Consider the following 17,274-nt stretch of genomic DNA (forward strand, 5'->3'; position numbering starts at 1 on the left):
CATGACGAGTCAGAGCAGACGTGGCTGGTTACATGCAGAGCACATGATGAGTCAGAGCAGACGTGGCTGGTTACATGCAGAGTACATGGCGAGTCAGAACAGACGTGGCTAGTAACATGCAGAGTACATGACGAGTCAGAGCAGACGTGGCTAGTTACATGCAGAGTACATGACGAGTCAGAACAGACGTGGCTAGTAACATGCAGAGTAAATGACGAGTTAGAACAAACGTGGCTAGTTGCTCTTCTCAGGAATACCTTCTGCTTTTCTCCCCATCAACCACCACCTCCCACCGCCAGGTATTGTGTAAGAATCGAGACACCAGAATTTCACACAGACTTTTCTTAGGGGAGATTTTCCAGACGGCTGAGGACAGATGCTTTCTACTAGTTTGTTCAGAGGTAGCTATTTTAAACCTGTCCAGTACAGCCGTTGCTGCAAATGTTAGAGTCCCTTCCCCTGCTGGATAAGCCCCCGATTTAAAGCCAGCTCTGATTTGCTTGCTGCCGTCACAGAAGCATCCCGTTGGTTTGCTCTCCTGCAGATAGCTGACCTCGGCGTCGCTTCCTTCAAGACGTGGAGCAAGCTGACTAAGGAGGAGCACAACGAGCAGAGGAAGGCGGGCGGCAGCGCCGGGAAGGGCGGCGGCACGCTGCACTACATGGCCCCCGAGCACCTGAACGACGTCAACTCCAGGCCCTCCGAGAAGTCCGACGTGTTCAGCTTCGCCATCGTGCTCTGGGCGATCTTCGCCAACAAGGAGCCTTATGAGAGTAAGGCGTCAATAGAGGAGGGGGGCTGGGGGTCAATGGGAGTTGTTCGGTGGGGTAACAGTGTGCAGTGAGGTCGTGGAGGTTTATCACTGTTTGTTCAATGTCTGTCTCACCCACGGGACTGTGAGCTCCACGGAGGCCGGGACCGCATCTCATCCAGTCACTGCTCTTCCCCAGGCATCTACACACAGAATGTAGTGGGTACTCGGCAAGTGTTTGTGGAATGGATAACAATCTCGATTTAGGAACCAGGGGACATAGGACAGATCGGAGCTTGGATAGTGCATCTCAGCTCGCAGGGTGCTCAACGATCCAGGCTTCCTCCCGGACAGGAAGGCTTGCTAGGTTCTCCTTATGAGGACTTCCAGGGCATACACTCCATACTTTGATCCATCCGCTCACTCCTTCGTTCAGGAATTATTTCTTTTCAGTACTTACTGTGGGCTCTTTACTTGGAACTGAGTCTATAAAGATGAGAAAGGGTTTGCGCAGGAGAACAGGTACATAAGTAGCTGTTCTTCAGTGTGTTAAAGTGAAGTCTCTCAGTCGTGTCCAACCCTTTGTGACCCCATGGACTGTAGCCTGCCAGGCTCCTCCGTCCATGGGGTTTTCCAGGCAATACTGGAGTGGGTTGCCATTTCATTCTCCAGGTCAGTGTGTTAAGAACCTGAACTAATGGCCCTTCTCCTGCCTGCTCTTCCTGGGTGATTGTCAGCTCCCAGGGTTCAATCCCCTCTTTGCTAATGCTGCTCAAACTTCCAGTGGAGGCCTGGACATCCTCCTGTCTGTTAGATCCAGTCCATGTACCAGAGGACCCCCCAAAGCAGTAGCCCCCCAAACAAATCCATGTTCTCCATGCTGCCCGAGTGGCTCGCTCAGCTCTGCTCTTACATCCAGAAAATGGTGTTCCCATCCACCGACCGAGCTGCCCAACCAAGAACCTCGGTTTCCAGACTCAGCCTTGCCCTCCCACATCCAATCAGACATCGAAACCTGTGAATTTGGGAATCCCTGGCAGTCCACTGGTTGGAACTCACACTTCCATTGCCAAGGGCTGGGATTCAGTCCCTGGTCAGGGAACAAAGATCCTACAAGCTGCGCAGCATGGCCGGAAACTGTGGCCTCCGGGTAGATCAGATCCAAGATGCGTCCGCGTCTGTCTCCAGAGGACCCTGTCCAGTTCACACCCTCTGTGGCAGGCTCCTCGTGCCGCCACCGCTCACACTGCCGTCAAACAGGCCGATCAGGCCTCTCAATCATCTGTTTAAAATCCTTCCAAGACACCATTGACATTCAGGATCAAGTTCAAACCCCTCAGTATGGAGCACAGGGCCCTCTCTGATTTGGCTAAGCTGTTCCTTCCCTCCCTCACCTCAGCCAACATGCCCAGTTACACTGAGCTGGTCATAATTTCCAGACACATCTTGATTTCTGCAACTCCCAATCTATTCAGATCCTGCTTTCTTGGCCTGGAATCTTCCTCTCTGAATCTTCCTTCCCAGTTCTTTACCTGGATAACTCCTGTTTATTCTTTTGGACTCAACAAAGCCTTTTCTGACTTTCCAGTAGTGGTCCTGTCACCAGAACCCTTTGTGCTTACTTCTTGAATAGCCAGTATTGCTCTGAATTTTAAGTCACTCTTATTCAACTGAGCTCCTTCAACGCAACCGCTGTCTGCTATTTGTCTCTGTATTAAAATCTGGAGTGTGGCACTGGCTTTATTTACGTATTCAGTCATCTGCCAAGAGACAGCTTTGCCAATAATCTGTCTTTCCTCTGTTTGATCGTCTCTGCAGAGGAACAGGTCCGCTCATCATCCCAGGGCATTCTGCCCCTCCCTGGTATAACTGGGAGAGATCAGTGGCCTGGTCCAGGTTCTGTCACCTCCCTGCCCAAGAGGAGTGGGACCTGAACGTCTCCGCTCTCCTTCCCGTTTGCTCTGTAGACGCCATCTGTGAGCAGCAGCTGATACTGTGCATCAAGTCTGGGAACAGGCCAGACGTGGAGGACATCATTGAGTTCTGCCCACGGGAGGTCATCGACCTCATGAGGCGGTGCTGGGAGGTGAACCCGGACGACCGGCCCACGTTCGCGGGTGAGTCCCCTCCGTGCGGCCACCGCCTCCCTCCCACGTGGCCGTCTTCCTAGTGAGAGGCTGACGGGCAGTACTTGGAGTTTTTAGGAAACCAAGTTCCACTCCTGATTTCAAACTGATTTTCTAGATTCCAAAGGCTTTGTTCGAAGAAAAGTTGCCATCCCTCTCCCAAGCATGAAGGCATACAAAGTCCTTTTGTTTCTTGGTGGTATTTTTCCCCATAGTTAAATTTTTTAAATTGTATTAAAATATACGTGACACATAATTTACCGCTGTAATCATTTTTAGGTGTTCAGTTCAGTTCAGTTCTGTCCCACTGTCTGCAGCCCCAGAGACTGCAGCACGCCAGGCCTCCCTGTCCATCACCAACTCCCAGAGCTTGCTCAAACTCGTGTCCATCGAGTCGGTGATGCCTTCCAACCATCTCACCCTCTGTCGTCCCTTTCTCCTCCTGCCTTCAATCTTTCCCAGCATCAGGGTCTTTTCCAATGAGTCAGCTCTTCACATCAGGTGGCCAAAGTACTGGAGCTTCAGCTTCAGCATCAGTCCTTCCAGTGAATACTCAGGACTGATTTCCTTTAGGATTGGTTGGATCTCCCTGCGGTCCAGGGACTCTCGGGAGTCTTCTCCAGCACCACGTTCAGCGGCATTCAGCACATTCACGGCATCTTCACCGTCCCCACCTGACTCCGTACTCGTTCAACGCTGGCTCCCCCTCCTCCAAGCCCCGGGCAGCCGCCACCCTCCTGTCTGTCTCTGTGAACTTGGCTTCGCGGGGTCCCCCGTGTAGGTGGAATCTGACAGTGTCGTCCTGTCGTGACTGGCCTGGTTCACTGAGCACGGCGTCCAGGGTTCCTCCAGGTCATATCCCGTCAGGATCTCCTCCCTATTTCCCGCTGGGCGGTGGTCCACAGCGTGAGGACCGCACGGTGTCTGTCCAGTCACCTGCTGCCGGATGCTGGGGTGCTTCGCGGCCGTCGGACTTCTTAGCTTCTTTGATCTCGGCTCCTCCCTGTGTAGCTGGCGTCTCTGGAAGCGTTATTTGCCATCTGCATCGGGCTGAGAGCAAGAGGAGGAGGAAAGGGACTGGAGTCTGCCACACCCATGTACCTCTTCTCATGGCCCTGTGTCACCGAGGACCTTGCCAAGGCCTCCCTGGAGGCAGCGGGAAAGAGGAAACCGGGCCAGGAAGAAATAAGGAGCAGGAGGGGACTTAGGAGGCTGCAGGGGGTTCTGCGCTCATATTTCTGCTTTGAGGAAGCAGAACTGAAACCCCACCAGCCACTCCCATGAGAGGCTATAGGGGTGATTGATTCAGTTGCCTGCCTTCTTGCTCAGTCTGCCTGAATCTTGTTCCGGCTTGGTTTCTTCTCATGCCTTTTCCACCCTTTGAAACTAAGATTCTGCTTCTGAGATCATTGTAGACCTATATGCAGTTGTAAGAAATAATGCAGACATCCTGTGCACCCTTTACCTAGCTTCCTCCCAGGACCACACCTGGCCAGACTCAGTGCACATCACAGCTGGAACACTGACCCTGACACAGTCAGATTCAACACATACCGTCTCCACAAGGGCCCCTCCTGCTGCCATTCACAGGAGTGAAGCTGCTGTGGACACTCACGTTACAGGGTTTTGTGTGAATGTAGACATTTCTCTAGAGTAAGTACCCAGGAGTTAAATAAGTGAGTCATAGGTGGTTTCATGTTTAGTGCAGTTTTTTTTTGTTTTTTTTTAAGAGACTACCAATCTGGATATTCCCTGGCTGTCCAGTGGTTAGGGCTCTCTGCCGTCACTGCCAGAGGAGACCCAGGTTCAATCCCTGGCTGGGGAACTAAGTAAGATCCCAAAAGCTGTGCAGCGTGGCCAAAAACAAAAAACAAAACCCTGCCAAACTGTTTGCCAGAGTGGCTGTACCATTTTATATTCTCACCAGCTACGTACAAGTGATTCAGTTTCTCTGCACCCTTACCAGCACTTGGTGGTGTTGCTGCTTTTTAATTTAGCCACTCTAATAGGCATGTAGTGATGGCTTAGTGTGGCGCTGGCTTCATCTCCCCAGTGGCTGATGATGGTGGGCACCTTCTTGCGGGTGTCTTTGCCATCTGAGTCTCTTCATGGTGCAGTGTTGCTCTGTGTCTTTTACCCACTTTCTAATTGGATTTTGTCTTTTCGCTGTTGAAGGTAGAGTGCTCTCTGTATATGCCATATAGTGTTCCTTTCTCGGGTATGTGATTTTCACTTAGCTTCTTCCACTCTGGAGCTTGGGTTTTTTTTTTTTTTTCCATTCTCTTCTCAGGATCTTTCACAGACTGAAAGTTTTTATTTTGATGAAGTCTTATTCATTAATCTCTCCTGTTGTGGATGATAATTTTGGTGTCAAGTCTGAGGACACTGTCAGGATTCGATCCAAAATACTTCCTTCCCTTTTTTTTCTGAAAATCTTAGAGTTTTACATTTAAGTCTGTGTTAAGTTCTTTTTTCTAATGATTGTCAAGGAAAATTCATTATTGCCAGCAAAAGAGTGATAGCACAGAACTAAATATTTGGTTGTCTTTCTTTGCCATTTATTTCGTTTATGTCTTACTGGGAAAATACCATGATCCACGCCGAGTTAATTTTTGTATGAGGTGTGAGATTTAGGCTGCATTTTTTTTTCCTTCTTGCCCTGCTCCACCTCCATTTGCTGAACGGCTGTCTCTCCTCCGTTACTTTGTCTCTCTGACTATACCAGATCCCTACCGATCACCTCTGATGCCAGAGGGACAGAAACAAGGAGCCCACCCTTCCTTTTTCATCTGGATATTAGCCCTCTTAGGCAGGGCCTTGTGCTGCAGCAGAGCAACTACCTAAAGCTGCCTTCTGTTAGGCAGGAGCCCTTGGTTTCTTTCCAGTGGTATCCCCGCCTTCCTTCTGTCTGCATAGAAATTAGTCTTGTCTGTCTATTTATGAAAGTGATTTAAAGTTTTATTCTGTTGCTTTGCCCACAGATTAAGGCACATAATTCAAAGATAATAGACTGTTAATATTTAAATTTTTAGAAAATACTTAAGAAATTTTAAAGTGTTTTTTTTTTTCGTATAGGCATTGAAGAAAAATTTAGGCCTTTTTATTCAAGTCAGTTGGAAAATTATGTGGAAGAGGATGTGAAGAGTTTAAAGGTGGGTGACATACCAGGCGCGTTAAAGCAAACACAGTATCAGTCGTGAGAACCAAAGCATTACACTTCACTACTGAGATTCGAGCTAAGCAGCTAGGGAGCTGGGAAGATCCCTTGGAGGAGGGCATGGCAACCCGCTCCAGTACTCCTACCTGGAGAACCCTCATGGACAGAGGTGCCTGGTGGTTCCAGAGTCGGACACGACTGAGTGACTAAGAACAACACGCCGCACAGCTTGGTAACCACAGAAAAACAAAAGTAGCAGTTTTATGCAGAGATCATCAAGTGAGCATTACTGGACCCATGCCTCTGTCAGAACAAATGAAGTGAGAGGAAACTACATCTAGAAATATGGAAAAAGATAAGCACAGCATTACTGGAATAGGATGGAAAGTAACCATAGGTGGGTCAGTCACGTTGAAGAATTCTTGAAAGATTAAAAAGTCAACAGGATTATCTTTTGAGACATATAACAGGAAAAAAAGTTCGAAAAGGCCAACCCAAACACAATACTCAAGAAGTACTAGAGGAGGAAGCCCTGGGTCAGCGTGGAGAACAGACGTCACCTGGCACGTCGGCGGGCATTGTCACCCGGGAGCCATGCTTGCGTTTGTTTTAGAAGTTGGCTCTTCCCCCCAGCTCCTCCGTGCTGAGCAGCAGATGGGACCAGACCCTGCCCAGGATCACAGAGGTTTGTCAGAGACCGTAGTCAGCTAACCAGCCAAGAGGAGCAGAGACCTTCCCCACTCACATGCTCGGGAAACAAGCTATAGTCCTGCTGCTGCTGCTAAGTCACGTCAGTCGTGTCCGACTCTGTGCGACCCCAGAGACGGCAGCCCACCAGGCTCCCCTGTCCCTGGGATTCTCCAGGCAAGAACACTGGAGTGGGTTGCCATTTCCTTCTCCAATGCATAAAAGTGAAAAGTGAAAGTAAAGTCGCTCAGTCATGTCTGACTCTTAGTGACCCCATGGACTGCAGCCCATCAGGCTTCTCCATCCATGGGATTTTCCAGGCAAGAGTACCGGAGTGGGGTGCCATTGCCTTCTCCTAAGTTTTAACATATTGCTCTAATCATGAGAGAGAGAGACTGCGGTAAATAAAACTGGCAGGAAACAGAGGTTTTAAAATACATACAGACACACACACACAGTCAGACAGTCAAGAACTGCCAGACTTTTGAGGGACACCTACACTGTAACAGAAAGGTGCCCAGTGCAAACCAAGGAAGGAATCACAAGGACATCGAGGAAGACAGTCACTAAAGCAGAAAAGCATGAGCGCAGCACTCAGGGATATCTCACGATGATAAAAGCTTCATTTCACCAGAAAGATAATAGCCTGAAGTCTGTCGGCCTTTGAACAACACAGATCTGAACTGCATAGGTCCACTTCTACTCAGATTTTTCTCAGTAAATACGTACTGCATGCTTGTCACTTGGTCGGATTTGTGATATGGAACCACAGGTATGGAGGGCCAGCTGTAAAGAGGTATTTGGATTTTCGGCTGTGAGAGAGGTGAGTGCCCCGACTCCTCTGTTCTTCAAGGATCAGCTGTGTAATTTAGAGAAACCGGCTCAACTAGAGACAGAAAACCTGACTATTCCTGTAACTATTAAAAGAGAGTTAAGCAGTCTTACAAGAAAATTCCACAACCACATAACTTAATCAGCAATTTCTATCAGATATTCAGTGAAGAAGTTACCCCGATGTTATACAACTTGTCTGGATAACAGAAGAGGGAACTCTCCTAAGCTCATTTTATGAGATGAGCATAACCTTGATTCCCAAACCTGAAAGGCAGATACAAGAAAGGAAAACTACACAATGATTTCACTTAACAATATGGTTTTGAAAGTCCTGAATAAAATATAGACAGTTGAATCCACCAATGGATGATAAAGATTGGAAAAGATATGTGGTTTCACCAACAGAAAGGCAAAGTGAATTCATTATAATTTTTCATCCATTAGATCAACAACAGTTTTGAAAGGTTGATGTATCAAGTATTGGTGAAAATGCAAAGTAGCAGACACTTGCATGCAGTATTAGTAACAGTGTAAGTTGGTGAAGTTTATTGAAATGTGAACATCTCTCAGACTTTTAAGCATGAACTTTTCCTGCAGTTCTACATAGTAATCTATCCTGTTCACGTGTATGCTCAAAGATTTAGCTTCAGATGTTTGCACCTTTGTGAGACTTATAATTTGGAAATATATAAATTTGGAAATCACCCAAATGTTTCTAAGTAGGTGTACTAAGTTATGGTTCAGTTCAGTCACTCAGTTATGTCTGACTCTTTGCGACCCCATGAACCGCAGCACGCCAGGCCTCCCTCTCCATCACCAACTCCCGGAGTCCACCCAAACCGATGTCAGTGATGCCATCCAACTATGTCATCCTCTGTCGTCCCCTTCTCCTCCTGCCCTCAATCTTTCCCAGCATCATGGTCTTTTCAAATGAGTCAGCTCTACGCGTTAGGTGGCCAAAGTATTGGAGTTTCAGCTTCAACATCAGCCCCTCCAATGAACACCCAGGACTAATCTCCTTTAGGATGGACTGGTTGGATCTCCTTGTAGTCCAAGGGACTCTCAAGAGTCTTCTCCAACACCACAGTTCAAAAGCATCAATTCTGCGCTCAGCTTTCTCACATCCATACATGACTACTGGAAAAACCATAGCCTTGACTAGACGGACCTTTGTTGGCAAAGTAATGTCTCTGCTTTTCAATATGTTGTCTAGGTTGGTCATAACTTTCCTTCCAAGGAGCAAGCGTCTTTTAATTTCATGGCTGCAATCACCATCTGCAGTGATTTTGGAGCCCCCAAAAAATAGCCACTGTTTCCACTGTTTCCCCACCTATCTGCCATGAAGTGATGGGACTGGATGCCATGATCTTCGTTTTCTGAATGTTGAGCTTTAAGCCAACTTTTGCACTCTCCTCTTTCACTTTCATCAAGAGGCTCTTTAGTTCTTCTTCACTTTCTGCCATAAGGGTGGTGTCATCTGCATATCTGAGGTTATTGAGATTTCTCCCGGCAATCTTGATTCCAGCTTGTGCTTCTTCCAGCCCAGCGTTTCTCATGATGTACTGTGCATATAAGTTAAATAAGCAGGGTGACAATATACAGCCTTGACGGACTCCTTTTCCTATTTGAACCAGTCTGTTGTTCCATGTCCAGTTCTAACTGTTGCTTCCTGACCTGCATATAGGTTTCTCAAGAGGCAGGTCAGGTGGTCTGGTATTCCCATCTCTTTCAGAATTTTCCACAGTTTATTGTGATCCACACAGTCAAAGGCTTTGGCATAGTCAGTAAAGCAGAAATAGATGTTTTTCTGGAACTCTCTTGCTTTTTCAATGATCCAGCGGATGTTGGCGATTTAATCTCTGGTTCAGCTGCCTTTTCTAAAACCGTCTTGGACATCTGGAAGTTCATGGTTCACATATTGCTGAAGCCTGGCTTTTTGAGCATTACTTTGCTAGCATGTGAGATGAGTGCAATTGTGCAGTAGTTTGAGCATTCTTTGGCATTACCTTTCTTTGGGATTGGAATGAAAACTGACCTTTTCCAGTCCTGTGGCTGCTGCTGAGTTTTCCAAATTTGCTGGCATATTGAGTGCAGCACTTTCACAGCATCATCTTTTAGAATTTGAAACAGCTCAACTGGAATTCCATCACCTCCCCTAGCTTTGTTCATAATGATGCTTCTTAAGGCCCACGACTTCACATTCCAGGATGTCCAGCTTAGGTGAATGTGAGTGATCACACCTTCGTGATTATCTGGGTTGTGAAGATCTTTTTTGTACAGTTCTTCTGTGTATTCTTGCCACCTCTTCTTAATATCTTCTGCTTCTGTTAGGTCCATGCCATTTCTGTCCTTTATTGAGCCCATATTTGCATGAAGTTATGGTTAGTAACTATATAATCATTTAGGAGTGGTGGAAACTAACAAATGAAATGGAAAGATCTTCAAGACTTATTGTAAGTGAAAAAATAAATCCCCAAACCACAGAGCATGACTTTGCATGTGAGTGCTCGGTTGCTCAGTTGTGATAAATAATAATAAAAAATTTTTTAAATCAGTTGGCTTTATATGCAAGGGTTTATTTTGGTTTCATTATATTCATTGTTCTGTATGTCTTTCCTTAGTCCAATACCACACTGTTTTGATTACTGTCGCCATGTAGTGAGTTTTGAAATTAGGAATCTTTTTTAAGATTGTTGTGGCTGTTTAGGAAAAAAAGTTCATTTATTTTTTTTAATATTCACTGCTTGTAAGAACTATGTGATATTTCTGCCTTCTGAAAAATTCATTCTTGTAACAATTTTTTGGAACTATTTTCTACTATTTACCTAAAGTATGTTGTTATGCTCTTAATTTTAGAAAGAGTTTCCAGTCCAAAATGAAATTGTAAAGAGAATGAAGTCTCTCCAAATTGACTGTGTGGCAATAGCTCCAAGCAGGTCAAATTCAGGTAATTTATATTGTGATTGAAAATCTATTTATTTACTTGTTTGCTTGTTCACTCACACAACTGCGTAAAATGTTATTTACAATTGCATGAGAAAAAGAAGCTGTAAAATTTAATGCCTGTCTTAAAGGAATTTATAGCATATTTGTAGTTAAGATACATATCTTATGTACATAAGATACATATGGGCTTCCCTTGTGGCTCAGCTGGTAAAGAATCTGCCTGCAATGCCGGAGACTTGGGTTCGATCCCTGGGTTGGCAAGATCCCCTAGAGAAGGGAAAGGCTACCCACTGCAGTATCGTGGCCTGGAGAATTCCACGGACTGTATAGTCTGTGGGGTCGCAAAGAGTTGGACACGACTGAGCACCATTCACTTTCAAGATACATATATTTGAAATACTAGGTAACAACAGGTTCACCAAAATCATAAAGTACCCTGAACACATAATCTGATAAGGACACATAATATATCTGATAGGGAGGAAATGACAGTTCATGAAAAAGAAAGGAGCACAGGTAGGAGCAGAGCCCTCGAGAAGGTCAGGGACAAGCGTATCCAGAGGATGCGCAGAGAGGCGGGCCTCGGAGTCAAGCAGGGGAACTTTTCTCATCATAACAGAAGGGAGAGCAGTCTCAGAAATTAAAGCCGCTCATCAGTTGTCCTGGGGCAAATTACTCAGCTAGTTGTGAGCCTCTTCCATCGTTACGGTAATATCTGCTCCTGGTCTGTTGCGCTAAGTCCCTTCAGTCGTGCCGGACTCTTTGCAACGCTGTGGATTGTAGTCTGCCAGGCTCCTCTGTCCATGGGATTCTCCAGGCAAGTATCCTGGAGTGGGTTGCCGTTTCCTCCTCCAGGGGATCTTCCCGACCCAGGGATGGAGCCCACGTCTCCCGCATCTCCTGCTCTGGCAGGCGGGTTCTTTACCACCAGCACTGCCCGGGAAGCCCACTCCTAGTCTTACAGGGCTTTTAAAGGATAAAAGAACCCATGGAAATGCTGAGCCCAGAGCCGCTCCCGTTCTCATTTTCCAGCCCTCATCACACCAAGGAGACACTTCTCTGCTCCAACACGAGTCCGTTTCTTCCTTAGTCATTCCCACAACACCCGCGTTTCTGCTGCTTGCTTATAACTTTTCTTGTGCTCTCTCACCACCAGCAGGGACAGCTACTCACTGCCTGTGCAACTCGCAGGAGGAAGACCAACTAGTAAATGCTTTTTATTTGTTCCCAGAGTTTTCAGTCTGTTATCCGAGGTGCAGATTCCCGATGGTGCTCGGGGTCTGTTTTACTTCTGAGTGTTCCGTGATGCTCTTTCCGATGCTGGTCATTTCTTTCCAGCCACAGAACAGCCCAGTTCACTGCACAGCTCACAGGGCTTTGGGATGGGTCCCGTGGAGGAGTCCTGGTTTGCTCCTGCCCCAGATCACCAGCCGGAGGAGAATGACTTCCTGCTACACAGTAAACTCCAGGAGGAGGCCAACTACCACCTTTATGGCAGCCGCATGGACAGGCGTACAAAAGAGCAGCCCAGACCGAACATGGCGTACAGCAGTGAGGAGGAAAGGAGGCGCAGGGTCTCGCATGACCCTTTTGCACAGCAGAGACCTTACGAGAATGCTCAGAGCCCAGGGATAAAAGGCTTCGCTTACCCTGGGGTGACTCATCACCCCAGTGCAGCCCAGCAGCCAGCAGGGCTAAGCAGCCAACCCCAGTCACCATACTGGAGAGATGTCTCATTTCCTCTACCCGGGCTTGGAGTGAGACCGCTGGACCTGGGGACCACGAGTCCACGAGTTTGGTATGCGCCAAACCCAGGCCACATGCCAAACCTATATAAAACTCCGGTGCCTGAGACCAACCTCCTGGGGAACACACCCACCATTCCATTCACCTCCGTGCCATCAAGAGGTAAACGGGCCTTGGAGTCACACTGTTCTTTTAAATTTTCCTGAAAATAAAGCCAGCCACTACTCTGTCACAAACTAGAAGGTAACAAAGGTCAAGCTGTTTGGAGTCTTCAGCCACCAGACGCCCCTTGCCATCCGGGATAGTCTCATCAGACCCCTCATCCTAGGCGGTCCGTTCAGGTGGGCTTCAGGCAGCTGCCCACACGTGCGGGGTGACAGAGCCTGGCCTCCAGGAGGCACCTTTGGCTCTAAGCCGAATCTCAGTAGCCCACTGTGTCCAGGCTCTGATGTAAGGGGGAGTAACTGCCTGTATTCTTTCATTTGCCCTTGCTGTTTTCTGAAGGTAAGAAGTAAGTCTCAGACACGTTCATCCTTTATCTCGTCTAGGCCAGAGACTACCATTTGTGATGAAAACCACATTGTCGGGCACCCATCCCCTCCAGACCTCTTCCTTCTTCCCAACCTGAACCTGTCCCCGGCAGACACTAACATCCCTTTCTCCTTCCTTCCCAGCCCCCGGCAGTCAGCCTTCCGCTTTCTGTCTCTACGAATCTGTGACTCTAGGGCCCTCATATGAGTAGAGTTATACGGCATCTGCCTTGTTGTGACGGGCTTACTTCACTGGAGAAGGCAATGGCAGCCCACTCCGGTACTCTTGCCCGGAAATCCCATGGATGGAAGAGCCTGGCTGGCTACAGTCCATCTGGTCGCACAGAGTCAGACACGACTGAGCGACTTCCCTTTACTTCACTGGAGACAGCGTCCTCAAGGTTCACGCATGCTACGTCATGGGCCAGAATTCCCTTATTGTAAGGCTAAAGAGAATGCATTATTATTATGTGGTCCATCCAGAATGGACCACATTTTGTTTATCTGTTCATCTGCTGACAGACACTTGGGTAGGTTCCACTTTTTGGCTGTTAGGAAAAATGCTACAAACATGCGTGTACAGATATTGGATTAAGACCCTGCTTTCAGTTCTTTGGGGCATATACAAGTAGAGTTCCTGCATCGTACAGCAGTTTTTTTTAACTTTTTGAGGAACCATCACCGGTTACCACAGTGGCTGCATCTGTTTATATTCCCACTAGCAGTGCCCAGAGGTTCGTTTCTCCACATCCTTGCTGACACTGGTTGTTTTCTGTATTTTTGATAGTTTCCAACCTAATGGATGTGAGATGATTCAGCCAACTTTTAAAGAAGAAAATTTCAAGTGGTGGCGTAGGATAAACTATTTAACTTCAGCATTTGGAGCAGAGTCCTGCCCCTTTACCAGGCAGTACTTTTTTCTCTTCCTTGCAGTCTAGATATACTACTTATCTCTGTGTTTCTTTCTATTAGATGAGTCTGCAAAATATACCATACACAACAGTTCTGGCATTCAGATTGGTGACAGTAATTACATGGAGATTGGTGGAATGAGTTCATCAGTGCTCGACAGCATGTACCTGAACTTGAAAGAAGAGCCGGCCTCTAAGTACCAAGCTATCTTTGGTAAGCCGCCCTTGAAGGACTCATCCTACAGCAACCTTGAACTTTCTCACCTAATTATTTCTCTGATTACTCTCCCTGAAAATGCCCTATCGCTCCTCGTGTAATTTCCACAGAAGTGCTTTGTAACTTATTTATGTGTGCTGAGGAAACATCGTTAGAATATCTAATTCATGGGTTTGCTATGAAAGCGACATGAGTCAATACAAACAAAGGGCTTATACACTGTCTGGCACATCGTAAGATCTATAAAAGTGTAAAACACACCATCAGCAGCAATACGGCCACCGGGACCCAGGAGCTCATCAGGTCCTCGTCAAAAGGGTTCCGTAGAAGACAGAAGACTATGCCCTCAGCTGCACTTGCAAAATAAAAATTAGAGGGCTTTCTCTTATGGGATTCCACTATACAGCCTCATAACATTAATCCCAGAACACAACCTGGAGAAAACAGTGCGATTTAAGAACCCAGCTTCCTAATCCTCCCCAGGCCTGGCATTCTCTTTTTTTAATCAAGGGCCAGAGCGTGAGCGCTTCTGGCTCCGCTGGCCCTGCCGTCTCTGTTGCAGCCGCTCAGCTGACACCACTTCCAAGTGGGCTTCCCTGGTCGCTCAGATGGTAAAGAATCCGCCCGCAGTGGGAGACCTGGGCTGGAGCCCTGGGGTGGGAAGATCCCCTGGAGGAGGGCATGGCAACCCACTCGTCGTCTTCCCTGGAGAATCCCCATGGACAGGGGAGCCCGGTGGGCTGCAGTCCTGGGGCCACAGAGTCAGACACGACTGAGCGACTTCACTTTCACTTTCTCTCACTTTACAAAGCAAGCAGCGGGCCACGTGTGGCTCACAGGCCATAGGTGGGCAAAGCCAAAGTGAAAGTGAAGCCGCTCAGTCGCGCGAGACTCTGCGACCCCATGGACTGCAGCCTGCCAGGCTCCTCCGTCCGTGGGATTTTCCAGGCAGGAAAACTGGAGTGGGGCGCCCCGTCTAACCCTCTCAAAGCCAGTCTTCATGCACTAGAGCAGAGGTTCCTAAGGTCTGGGCTGACAGGGTACCTTTGAGAGCCTGCTGGAGCCCAGGGTCCCTCTCCTGGTGAAGCACTGGCAGACTCTGGCCGGGAGGCTGGCATCTGGTGGTGATGGTCAGAGCTGCGCTGTGGGAGCCGAGGAAAGATGGGTGTTCTGCCGGGGGGGGGATGAGGTGTCTCTGTTATTCCACTTAATACCACGGAATATGGCTTGTTTGTGGTGGTTTTATACTTCTACTTGCTTCATTTTATTATTTTTACGAAGGCCTGAGAGGAAGGAACCAGTAGGGGGAGAGAGGTTACGGCTCTAGGAGAAAGGAGGACCGAGTGGGGCAGGGGAGGGACGAGCCCAGAAATACTGCACCCGTGAGAAGACAGTGCAGTCAAAGAGTCTCCACGCAGTGGCCTCCGGGTCCTGGACCAAGTGAGAGGAATGGGCGCTGCTGGCTGAAGGTATCCTGAGTTGAGTGACCTTAACTCTGGCCAGATGTAAGCAGAACAAGGCCCCAAAGGAACAAAAATGGTGTTTTCCCCCTTGACGTCAGGAAGGTGTAACGTAAACAGGGGCTGTGGCTCAGCTGGTACGGAACAGCCTAGCAGCCAAGGGGGCAGCTCCCAGGAGGGAGCAGGGCCTCGCGTGGGCTGGCGAGGATCATCCAGGGAGCCGACAGCCAGAGCATGGAGGAGTTAACCTTTTTTACTGACTCCTGGTACTCTGTACTGTATGCAGGTGTTTGAAGCCAGAGTGTTCACATGGCCACAGCTCAATGCCTTCTCCTCTTTTCTGTTCGGCAGATAATACTACTAGTCTGACTGACAAACACCTGGACCCGGTCAGGGAGAATCTGGGGAGACACTGGAAAAACTGTGCCCGAAAGCTGGGCTTCTCTGAATCTCAGATCGATGAAATTGACCACGACTACGAGCGAGATGGACTGAAAGAAAAGGTTTACCAGATGCTCCAAAAGTGGCTGATGCGGGAAGGCAGCAAGGGGGCCACCGTGGGGAAGCTGGCCTCGGCGCTCTACCTGTGCTCGCGGATAGACCTGGTCAACCGCTTGATCCGCATCAGCCAGAACTAAGCCCACAGGCGCTCCTGCGGCAGGGGGCCACCTCCTCCCCTGGTGAAAGCCTGCTGCCTGCGGAGACTCGGACTTCTTTTCTCCCTGATACAGGGGGTGCTGTGTCTGCGTAAAAATCACTTCCTGCCTTTCACAGCTGGAGGATGGAAAAGGGAATCGCCAGCAAACCACCCACTGCGCAGGACGACCTATTTGTGGCCAAGGCCCAACAAGAAGCCTAATTGGGCTTTGAAAAGGAGAGAAGAGAGAGTTGAGAAAGATCATTTTTTTCTTTCATATTATCCCATAATTTTCATGCTATTCATTCTGGTTTCTGGGAGTTTTGTTTGAGCAAGGAAAAAAAGAAAAATTCGGAGACTATAACCTAAATCAGCTTTCTAATTTTACACTGTCTTCTCCACATAGGCGCCTGTTATAACCAAAGTAAAAAATAAAAGTTCTCATCCAGTCGGATAGCGGAAAACTGGAGGGGGAGATGGTCCCCAGCTGCAGGAGGGGGTGGGGTGATTCCTTTCCCAGATGCATCCCTTGTGACCACTGTTCTCTAAATTCCAAACAGGTTAACTAATCAGTGTCAGAGACAAAAAGCAGACAATATTTTAATGGACTAATTAAAATAAAATTTTGTACCTCAAATGGAAACCACTGAAATTAGGTGTTTGTATAAACGAAACAATGTGAGATTCTCCACGGTGACTTTACCACGTGGGTCAGCGTTTCCTTTTCACCCCGGCTACTGGCAGGAGTTCGGGGAGCCAGGGAGAAAAGAGCTTTCCTGACGGTGCATTTTGACTTTCAAGATGAAACACCCACAGGCCCGAGAGTAAGCACTGCGGTCTCGCACACCCGGCTCAGGGGCCTTTCCTTCAGCCCCGCAGTCTAAATACTGGACGAAGAGGGCCAAGTTTACATCTGAGGAGTTTCAATACTAGGCCCAAACGACACAGACTACAATACGAGAAAGAAGGCAACCCGTTCTTGGCTCCGAGAAAGGTATCCAGACCCCTGAGGTTGATACTCGTGAGACCCACTCCCAGACCACAGACCCTGCTCAGCAGAGTCCCCGCTTGTCGCTGTCGTGATAAATCTTTGCTGTGGGTCCAGACGATGAAGTTAGATCTTCAGCAACACAGAAAGGAGTTATTTCTCACAAGACATTTTAAATAGTTTAAAAAGCTTGGCTAGGTACAGTAATCATGTAGACAGAACAGATCTGTATACGGTCAAGGTGTTAGAAGCATCTGATTACAAAGATATCACTGAAGGACCAG

At 47.9% G+C, this 17,274-nt stretch overlaps 1 protein-coding gene across 4 annotated transcripts in view; it reads left to right on the plus strand.

Moving 5' to 3' along the window:
• The window catches only part of RIPK1 (receptor interacting serine/threonine kinase 1), a 27,271-nt gene extending 10,626 nt beyond the window's left edge, over positions 1-16,645 (plus strand). For 3 of the 4 annotated variants that reach the window (XM_040249356.1, XM_040249355.1, XM_040249354.1), the window contains 7 exons: positions 545-773; positions 2,719-2,868; positions 5,953-6,029; positions 10,412-10,502; positions 11,840-12,409; positions 13,750-13,902; positions 15,717-16,645. In XM_040249356.1, coding sequence (XP_040105290.1) covers positions 545-773; positions 2,719-2,868; positions 5,953-6,029; positions 10,412-10,502; positions 11,840-12,409; positions 13,750-13,902; positions 15,717-16,003 — 1,557 coding nt within the window. In that variant the 3' untranslated portion in view covers positions 16,004-16,645. The remainder of the gene's footprint in view (positions 1-544; positions 774-2,718; positions 2,869-5,952; positions 6,030-10,411; positions 10,503-11,839; positions 12,410-13,749; positions 13,903-15,716) is intronic. The other variant, XM_040249357.1, reaches the window with a different exon arrangement.
• The last annotated feature ends 629 nt before the right edge of the window (positions 16,646-17,274 follow it).

This window comes from Oryx dammah, unplaced genomic scaffold, assembly GCF_014754425.2.
Source record: "Oryx dammah isolate SB20612 unplaced genomic scaffold, SCBI_Odam_1.1 HiC_scaffold_11, whole genome shotgun sequence".
NCBI classification, from domain to species: domain Eukaryota; kingdom Metazoa; phylum Chordata; class Mammalia; order Artiodactyla; family Bovidae; genus Oryx; species Oryx dammah.